The following is a 10611-nucleotide window of genomic DNA, read 5'->3' as shown; positions in this document are numbered from 1 at the left end:
AGAGGCAGGTGCCATCTCTTTGAGTTCAAGGCCACCCTAGTCTACATAGTGAGTTCCAGGCCAGGGGTTATAGTGAGACCCTGTTTCAAAAAGACAAAAAATAAATGAATATAAAAATTTTTAAAAATGAAAAAACTTATTAAAAAAAGGTTCTAAAATTTGGTCCTGACTTCAAATCTTAATTTTCAGGGTCAGCACTATGAACGTCAACCAGGTATGTCAAACCTTTGCATACTACAAAGCAATGATGTCAGCTACAAAGTTCATATTTGGGAATTTCGGGGAGGGGAGGTTGGGGGCAGAAATTCCAAAATGTTTTAAGTACGCTTTCACATTGGGCTGCATTCATAGCTATCTTCAGCTGTGTGCAGCTCATGGTCTTCAGGGTGGATATACCTGATAGGTGAGAGTGTAGTTTAAGTGGTACAGCATTTGTCAGCCTCCTACATTTGAGTTGCTGTACCATAAAAATGAACAAACAAAACCCTGAAGTCATAATAACAAGGGCTTGACCTCAGGAATCTCTGACATAGATGCTAACTTATACTTGCTGCTTCTGAGCCACAGATCCTTCTTTGCTACTTCATCCTACTTAAATTCTGTGTTTTCTCTATCTGCTGCTTTTACCTGTTTTCCTAAACCTGTTCTGCCTAAGAAACACATACCAAGGGATGATGACGTTCCACCAGGTGGAAAAGAGCAGTTAACTTTTCTGGCCAAGATCAGAAACAATAATACAATAATTGCTAATAGGGATTTGCTATTTTATGAACATAGATAAAATAGTTTATCTACTTTACAAAGTAATAAAAGTACATATAGAATCTATGATTTATAAAAATTTCATTAATAAAATTTTTTCAATATTTCCCTTAGCAAAAAATTGTAAACTTGGAGAGAAACTAATACCTGTTAAAATATCAAATAATACAGGACAAGGTGTTGTAAAACAAAGCACACAGCTGGAAAACATTTTATTTTCTACTTCATAAAACATTGTTCAGGACCATAAGATTTTAAAGGTCTCTTTCCCATGACTTTTCTGATTTATAGGTACCACTTAAAAAATATTTACTGATGCTATAAATACTTTTTCCTGTATTGATGATTTCAATTAATGCTATATCCATTATACCTCTTGCTCCTTTAGTTAAAAAGAGAGACAGAAACTTTAAATCAGATGTTCAGACACTCAAAAATGTTTTTTAAGATCACATACCCGCAAACCAAATCTACATCAGCAACCATTATTTTTAAAATTACATACAATTTAAAAACCAAAATTTAGGTTCAAAATTAAAAAAAAAAGATTTATGGCTAAATGAAAAAAAGTTTAAGCATCAGGCTTAATATCTTAATTTTTAGGCTTTTCAGAAATATATTTTGTGAATAAGAATTATTTCATAAATATATATGTATAAATATAAATATATATCTACAGGATCTGTGGTGCAGGAGAAAATTTAAGAAAAAAATTGCACTTTTAGATTATCAGGATGTTGTCAAATTTATACTTCAATGAGAAATAATTACCCAGCTAGGTGCTTTTGGCACAGGTTTTCAGGTGAATATTGACACAATCTTAAAAACACAATGCTTTTTATTTTATTCACTGGAATATGAAGAACCAAACAGAATTTAGAATTCTGACCAAAAAATCCCAGATAACTGCAATTACTTAAATACAAAAAATATTGTTTTATAAAGACCTTGAACCTGCCGTTCTATCTGGAATGTATAACATTTTACCAGCAACGTTTTCTCTGATCCCTTCAGCAAGAATTCTCAGCTTACAAACAAATGTAACATTTTTTTCTACTCATGTACAACTTGATCACACCCCAGTATACAAGGACAAAAAATAAATGTATAATAAAAAGATTGGATAAATGAGGAGAGGCTTTTTGGTCTTGAATTCTTCACCCACTAATAATGAAGCAGCACTGTAGGCAGCCCAAAACACACCAAACAGCTTTAAAAGAAAGAAAAAGGCAGCATATTAGCAAATCAATTAATCTTTTGGAGATCTTAGAATAAAAAGAATGTGTCCAACATTTAAAAAAATTATCTACCAAATGCAATAAATTTTAAAACTTTTAAAGAACTTTTGGCCTAGCTCTGTTCCTTAACTTCTGTGATTTTTTTTAAAAAAAGAATCAAGCTGGCTGGGCAAGGTGGCACATGCCTTTAATCCCAGCACTCGGGAGGCAGAGGCAGGTGGATCCCTGTGAGTTCAAGGCCTGGTGTACATAGTGAGTTCCAGGACAGCTGGGGCTACAGGGAGACCCTGTCTCAAAAAGACCCCCCCCAAAAAAAAAGAAAAAGAAAAGAAAAAATTGGAGTCAGGCAGTGGCCCAAGTCTATCTAAGCAGAAATATTTACTTGAGTTCAAGGTCAGCTTGGACTACACTGAGTTCAAGGCCAGCCTGTGCTACAGTGTCAGACTCTGTCTCAAAACAAACAAACAGATGCAGAGAGACAGACAAACTGAGAAAGCTACAGAGAGACATATATAGAGAGAGAGAGAGAGAGAGAGAGAGAGAGAGAGAGAGAGAGAGAGAGAGAGAGAAGGGTGAGAAAGGGAGGGAGGGAGAGGAGGGGGAAAATAGGAGGAAGAAAAGAGAGAAGAGGGAGAAGAGAAGCAGACTGACAAGTTATTCACTTTAGTTCTGCTCAATTAGAATGTCCTTTTTTTTTAAAAAAAGATTTATTTATTTTTACTATTTTAAATTATGTGTGTTTGTGTGTCTGTATATGTTTGGGGATGTGCATTTGAATGTAGGTGCCTATGGAGGACAGAGGCATTGGATCCCCTAGAGCTGGAGTTACAGGCAGTTGTGAGCCATCTGACTGAACTCCAGTCCTCTTCAAGAACACCATGTGGTGCTCTTAACCACTGAGCCATCTCTCCAACCTCTAGAATGTCCTTTCAGCTGATAAAGGCACCTGCCTCCAAAGCCTGATGAATTAAGGAAAACAAATTAAGTGAAAGCTTCTTATACAATATATTTTATCATTTTTATTTTATGTGTATGAGTGTATTGCCTGCATGCACGTAAGTACACTCATATCATGTAATGCCCTTGGGGGGTCAGAAGAAGGTGTTGGATTCCCTTGAAACTAGAGTTATGGACAGTTGTAAGTTGCCACGTAGGTGCTGGGAATTGAACCAGGGTCTTCTGAAAGAGCACCCAGTGTTCTTAACTACTGAGCTGTCTCTCTAGTCCCTTATACAATATTTATTATCAGTGTTTTCCTTGAAATAGGAAGAAGCACCAGGGTTCAATGAAAAGGAGGGGAAAACAACAGTTTTTGGATTATACATGTATCTAACTTTAAACTTATGTGGTATTTGAGACAGGCTCTCATTTAACCCTGGGGCCTCAAATTGTTCATATAGCTGAGGATGACTTTGAATTTCTGTTTTTTCTGCCTCTATTTCCCAAGTCTGTGATTACAGTATGCACCATGATACCCAGTTTATGGAGTGCTAGGTATCAAAGCCAGAGCTTTATGCATGCTAGGCAAGCACTCTACCAACTGAGCTACATCCTCAGCTCCAACATGCACTCTTTTTAAATACTCAGTGCTTACATACCAGTATTAACCAATAGTTTTCAATTTCTAAAAGAAATAATGCTCTTGGAGCATACTTTCTTTCAACTTACTAGCACTCCCTTTCTTAATAAACTATTATCTTAAAGAAAAAAAAATTAGTGTTTATTTTATGTTGAATTAGCAATGAAGTTTAAGTAAAATCAAATATCATAAACATTAATTGGCTCTAATAACAAAATAGCATTTCTAAAAGTGGCTGTCTTTAAAAGTTCTATTTTTTCCAGTGGTGGCTATTGATTCTAGGGCCTGTGCATGCTAGGCAAGCACTAAACCACTGAGTCACATCACCAGCCCAAAAGATCTATTTTGTTAAAGAAAAAAAATAACACTCACTACATGTGTGCGCGCAAGTCAAAAACATTTATTTTTCCAAAGTTGTTCAACATTCATAAACATTAAAATTTAAAGTTACATTCCTATTTATTAATATTTACTATGATCAATAAATGTTTAAAACATATTTTGCCCAATATAGCAGAAAGTTCTGATCTCTTCATTATAGAAAATTGAACTTATTAAATTCATATCCATCATATTTAACACAAAAGCTAATATTTAAATAAAGCAGAAACTATTAAATAAGGGTGCAATGAAAGTTTAAATGAATACCTCACCCCTAAAATCTGTCAAATGAATTCATATTTAATAATACCGAGAAGAAAATATCAATATTAAAATATTCTGATTGAGGGTCTGGAGAGATTGTTCAGTGGTTAAGAGCACTGGCTGCTCCTGCAGAGGACCCAGGTTCAAATCCCAGTATCCACATGGCAGCTAACAACTGTTTATTTAACTCCAGTTTCAGGGGATCCTACAATGTTTTCTGTCCTCCATGGGCACTGTGCACTTACATACACACAAGCTGGTCATGGTGGCACATGCCTTTAATTCTAGTATTTGGGAGGCAGAGGCAGGCAGGTCTCTCTGTGAGTTCAAGGCCAGCCTGGTCTACATAGTGAGTTACAGGCCAGCTGGGGCTAACAAGGAGAGCCTGTCTCAAAAAAAGATTTTAATTCCTGAAAATATATTTGGTTTTTGTCCCTTCAACCTGCCTTCAGATTTCATAATTTCTGGGGACTAAAGAAAAAAAAAGTCAAAAGAAATCAAATCAGTAAAATCTGTAAAGAATGTCTCTGTTCCCAAACACCACTATTTGATAAAGATTTAGGTACTTATATTCTTAACTAGAGGACTAGTATACTTTTGCTACTGAAAAACAGTAAAGTGTATAACTCATACTGTATAACTTACTTTTATAAGTGTAGATACCACTTCAAATGATCCAACCACCAGAAGTACAGGGGCTATTACAATGAGAGGAAGTAGTGAGTATCCTATGACTCCAAGAACTTGGCCATATGCAACCTGTAAATTTAAAACACTTTGAATAAATATCACAGGAATCAAGACACTTAATCACTATTAAATATATTCTGTTTTGCTTATATAAAAGAACTAAGAAGAAATCATAAAAGTATCATATCATGCCTAATGTATTTCAAATTATCATATAGTCTTCTCACAGTCATACTTTCCTTTTTTTTTGGTTTTTTGAGACAAGGTCTTCCTGTAGCCCCTGCTGGCCTGGAACTCACTGTGTAGACCAGGAGAGCCTTGAACTCAGAGATCCCCCTGCCTCTGCCTCCCAAGTGCTGGGATTAAAGGCATGTGCCACCACACCCAGCTCACAGTCATACTTTCAATAAGCTTCAGTTTGCTGATACTCATATCTACATTTCCAGCACTTATGTCTAGCTCTAGGTTTATATATTTAACCACATTCAGTACAGTTCATCATTATACTTTGTTACTATTTTTCTAAAACAAAGGAGGACCTTTCGGTTTTTTTTGAGACAAGGTCGCCTATAGCTCAGGTTGGCTTCAAACTCACTCAGTAAGCCAGTAACGACCTAATTTTTGTTCCTCCTGCTTCAATCTCTCTTGAGTATTGAGGTTACAGGTTCAGGTTTGAGCCACTATGCCCAACTTTTTTATTTTTTAAAGACAGGATTTCATGGGGTTGGAGAGATGGCTCAGTGGTTAAGAGCACTGGCTTTTCTTGCAGAAGACCTGGGTTTGAATCTCAGCACCCACATGGCAGCTAACAACCATCCGTTAATCCATTTCCAGGGGATCCAATGGCCTCTTCTGTCCTCTGTGGTCATTGCACAACATGGGTGCACTTACATGCACGCAGGCAATACACTTACACATAGAATAAAAATTAAAAAAAAAAAAAAAAGATTTTCACTATGAATCCCAGGTTGGCCTCAAACTTGATGTCTCCCCAGTGCTGGTATTATAGGTGTGTTAAAACTACTACACTTGGCTTTACCTCCTGAATGCTAGGATTAAAGACATGTGCTACCACACCTAGTGAAATCTGGGTGGTTTTGGTGTTTTATTTTGGGGGAGGGAGGCTGGAATTCATTATATAGACCAGGCTGGCCTGAATCTCATAGAGATCTGCCTCTGCCTCCTGAGTACTGGGACTAAAGGTGTGTTAAATTCAATTTTATTTTTATGTGTCTCTCTGGGTGTCTGTATGTGCACATGTGTACAGGTGCTTGCTAAGGCCAGAAGATGTCATATCCCTTTAAGCTGGCGTTACAGGTGTTTGTGAGCTGCCCAATGTGGGTCCTGGGAATAGAACTATGGTCCTCTGCCAGAGCAGCAAGCACTCTCAACTAGTCATCTTTCTAGTCCAGAATCTAACTTTTTTGAGACAGGAACTCACTATGTAGACCAGGCTGGCCTTGAACTCACAGGGATCCACTTGTCTCTGCCTCCCTAGTGCTGGGACTAAAGGTGTGCACTACCACACTCGGAGTCAGAATCTAAACTTAAAAAAAATTCTGTTTTATTTATTATTAGTGTGTTGGGGAGTGGTTTTAAGCATCCCATGGGGCACATGTGGAAGTCAGAGGACAACCTTGTGGAATCAGTTCTCTCCTCTCACCTTCATATGGGTTCCAGGGAACAAAGGTGTATCATCCAAGCTTATGTGGCACAAGCTTTACCAGCTGAGCTATCTCGCCAACTCAGAAATCCATTTTTTAGTGACTCCTATGCATTAAGTTCTTCAGTGTTATGAAAATCAAATGAAGTAACAATGTGCTATGTATTTCAAGGTTTCTGCATTTGGCATTCAATATTCATAGTTAGCCAAACATAAGCCAGCACCAATCTAACTCTGGCAGCCCCCTGCCCCCATTTTAGTATCTCCACAGCATAAACTCCCAGAATTCCTAGGTTTGTAGCAGTTTATAAACCCATATATTTAATAAAGCAGTGGTTCTCACGATGGCCTATTAATCCCTGGGGATTCGAGAGACTCGGAAGACTGTAAGGACAAAAGTATTTTTCAAAATAGTAATAAACACCACTTGCTTTTTCCACTGCATTGATATGGTACTAATAATAAGAGGGTACAAAGAACAGTAATGAGCCTTTAGTCCCAGCACTCAGAAGGCAGAGGCAGATGGACCTCTGTAGTGTAAGGCCAGCCTGGTTTACATAGTGAGTTCCAGGCCAGCTGGGACTACAGGGCAAACCTGTCTCCAAAAGACCAAAAAGTAAAAAAAAAAAAAAAAAAACCCAGTAAATAAATATATAAATAAAAATAAAAATATAAAGAATGGCAGTAACATTACTGTTGTCTCAGCATGTATCGAAATGGTACAAACTGCATCAGTAATTGCTAAGCTCTTTGTTACAACGCACAAAGGAAAAAAGCCAATTTGGGTAAGAATGTAGTAAAAATGTGTGCACTAAGTAAAATACATTTACTTCTAGCACCCAGGAGGCAGAGGCAGAGGCAGAGGCAGGTGGATATCTGTGAGTTCCGGGGCAGCCTGGTTTACATAATGAGTTCCAGGCTAGCTGAGGATACAGGGAGACCCTTTCTCAAAACACACACACACACACACACACAGATTCGAACAGCACAATCTCCTCAGGGCTTTGACCTAAGGATTAACAATCAGAAGATTAAACACAAGACAAAATAAAGTCCTTTATCAATGCCTTTTCTATAGTAACTGACACACACAGAGCACTTAATAAAAGGTGTTTGTTGTGATTTGAATGTGAAATGTCCTCCAGAGCTTATGTGTGGGAACACTTGGTTCCCAGCTGTTGGCACTGTTTTGGGGAGGTTCTAAAACCTTTAGAAGTGAAAGCCTTGCTCGAGAAAGTGGGCCACTGGAAATGAGTCTTGAGGTTTCATAGGTCAGCTCCACTTCCAATTCTCTCTCCCTCGCTCTCTTTCTCCTCTCTCTCTCTCTCGCTCTCTCCAAGAACAACCAGTGTTCTTAACTGCTGAGCCATCTCTCCAGTCCCAGGTAGCATACTTTTAATCCCAGCACTGGCAAGCCTGGGATTCACAGTGATACTGTCTCTAAATAAATAAATAATAAAAATGACTAATTTTATTAAAGATTAATCTTTGGGTACATGTCTTCTAATATTTTGCTGAATAATGATTGAAGGGCTATCCCAAGGAAGAACATTTGAATGATTTTATCAAGAGAATTGATGTTTTTTCCCGAAAACATCTTTTTGTATTTTTGAGACAGGGTTTCCCTGTAGCCCCAGCTGGCCTGGAACTCACTATGCAGGCCAGGTTGGCCTTGAACTCACAAAGATCTGCTTGCCTCTGCCTCCCAAATGCTGGGATTAAAGACATATACCATCACATCCAGCAAAAATAAATACAATCTTAAAAATAATTTTATTTTTCTTTTTAAAAAATGGGACTGCAGAGATAGTTCACCAGTTAAGAGTACATACTGCTCTTGCAGAGGACCCAAGTTCAGTTCCCTGCACCTGCCTGTACCTACAGCTTCAAAGGATCTGATGCCCTCTTCTGGCCACAATGGGCACCTGAACTCATCTGTACATACCCATACACAGACACCTTCATATACATATAATTAAAAATAAAAAATAGAATCTTAAAAAATAAAAATAAACCATTTTAATAAATATAGCTAATGACAATACATGTAGAATCAAAAATAAAGCTTACCATTAAAAAACAAAGAAAGGTACTTTCAAAATTAAGTACTTACTTCTCCACCCAGGACTCTAGCCAGTAAGAAAATTGTCAATGAACCAAATATCCAAATGGTTATAATCCATGAGACCACCTTAAAGGGGAAAAAAATTACATTTTAAAAATCAAACATTTTTTCAGAAATTAAACTCTGTGATATTTAAAATAGCTCAGCATGCTGCCTAGTGTTTCCCATTTCAGGTCATGGATGTTTGGTCAGTTCTCAAGCACCTACCCCAAAATTACAAATACAGTACATAGTATGCATTTACCATCAAGCTGAAAATTTAATAATTATCAATTGCTTAAGGAAGCCTCAGAATTTCAAAATACATGATAAAAGATAACTTTAAAAGGGAGAAAGTAGCAGCTGGAGAGATAGTTCAGTGGTAAGGAGCACTGGCTGCTCTTGCAGAGGATCTGGGTTCGATTCCCAGCACCTACATGAGGGCTAACAACCGTCTGTAAATCCAGTTCGAGGGGATCTAACGCCCTCTTCTGGCCTATGTGGGCACTGCATGTACATGGTACTTACAAACATGCAGGTAAAACACTCATACATATAAAAAATAATTTTAAAAAATTAAATAAATAAAAGGGAGAAAGTGTTTACTACTTTAACACCCTGATTTATCACATCCTGCAAAAAATGCATTCCCCAAACAAGCTGTCTTCACCAGAAGTCTTAAAACATATTAATTACACATTCATATAAATAATTAAATATGGAAGACATTTCAGGTAATTTTAACTCTATATACTTAAGATACATGTACATAAGGGACTGGAAAGATGGCTCAAAAGTTAGTAACACTTGCTATTCTTCCAGAGGACCCAGTCCAGTTCCTAGCACCCACATAGCATCTAACACTAGTCCTTAACTCCAGTTCCAGGGGATTCAATACCCTCTTCTGGTCTCCACAGGCACTGAGCATGCATGTGGTACAATTACAGAACAGACTGAGCCCCATTCTTGGTTTTAATAGATGCTAAGCTTGTTCCCTGGCCTGCACTACCCGCAGGCCTTTATCCAACCCACAGGCCTCTCTCTCCAGGGTAAGTCAATCGTGCCCTCCTTGCCGTGACTCCCCCAGCCTCACTCACCCTCCCATCTCCCCCACTCATCTCTCCTCCTAGCCTGGGTCCTGTCCCATTCCTTGACTTGATGCCCCAGACATCTGGGGAACCACCACTGCTTCCTGATCCTTTGCATCCAGAGCAACTCAGTTCCTTCTGGGGTCCCCAGGAACACTCTGGGCCTGGCCCCACCCTCACCTCCCTCTACTTCCCTGGCCCTGCATGACCCTGGGCCAGCCTCTTTCCTGGATGCTGGGGCTGACCTTTCCTCTTCCTGGTTCTTTGCATCCAGACCAACCCAGCTCCTCAGTGCAGTCCCCAGGGGCCCTTGGAGCCACCTCCCGCCCCCATCTTTCTTTGCATCACTGGGTGGCACAGCCACCAGCTGCCCTAGACCAGCATCTTTTCAGGGCCCGGATCCCAGGCCTTTCCAACTCCCAAATTACTGAGGCCAAAATCTTTCCTGAAGGAATCCAGACCTTAGGAGAAAGACTGAGAGCATCTGATCCTCATCTGACTTGGGCCTCTATGGGAACTCCTGAAGACAAAAGCAATCTGGCCACTCCAATATAAAAGCAAAAGAGAGAACCAGAAGCTTAGATGAACCAGCTTTTCATGCCCCAAAAGTAAACCACAAAGGCACACAAAGTTTACAAATAGAAGCAGACCTAAACTTGAAGGCTTGAGTCTCATATAAGAATCAAAAACTACAAAAGAAATTCAAATGTCAAAATCACAGAGAAAAAATAATAACATGAAAAACCAAAATAACATATTCCCACCAAATACCAGTAATCCTCTAGAGGAACACAATGAGAACCCCCTAGAGACAATGCAGGACATGGAACTCAAAAGAACAA

At 38.6% G+C, this 10611-nt stretch overlaps 1 protein-coding gene across 1 annotated transcript in view; it reads right to left on the bottom strand.

Annotated features, from left to right (window-relative positions):
* Window positions 1–942: 942 nt before the first annotated feature.
* Yipf4 (Yip1 domain family member 4) overlaps window positions 943–10611 on the bottom strand; it is a 34239-nt gene continuing 24570 nt past the window's right edge. Inside the window, exons 4-6 of the mRNA XM_008849044.3 lie at window positions 8691–8768; window positions 4870–4983; window positions 943–1972 (exon numbers count right to left, since the gene is read on the bottom strand). Of these exons, the coding sequence (XP_008847266.1) occupies window positions 1835–1972; window positions 4870–4983; window positions 8691–8768 (330 nt within the window). The 3' untranslated portion in view covers window positions 943–1834. The remainder of the gene's footprint in view (window positions 1973–4869; window positions 4984–8690; window positions 8769–10611) is intronic.

The sequence above is a fragment of the Nannospalax galili genome, unplaced genomic scaffold (assembly GCF_000622305.1).
Source record: "Nannospalax galili isolate Female #2095 unplaced genomic scaffold, S.galili_v1.0 scaffold344, whole genome shotgun sequence".
Classification (NCBI taxonomy): domain Eukaryota; kingdom Metazoa; phylum Chordata; class Mammalia; order Rodentia; family Spalacidae; genus Nannospalax; species Nannospalax galili.
The sequence above is the reverse complement of the archived record's forward strand: the minus strand, read 5'-3'. Positions and strand labels throughout refer to the sequence as shown.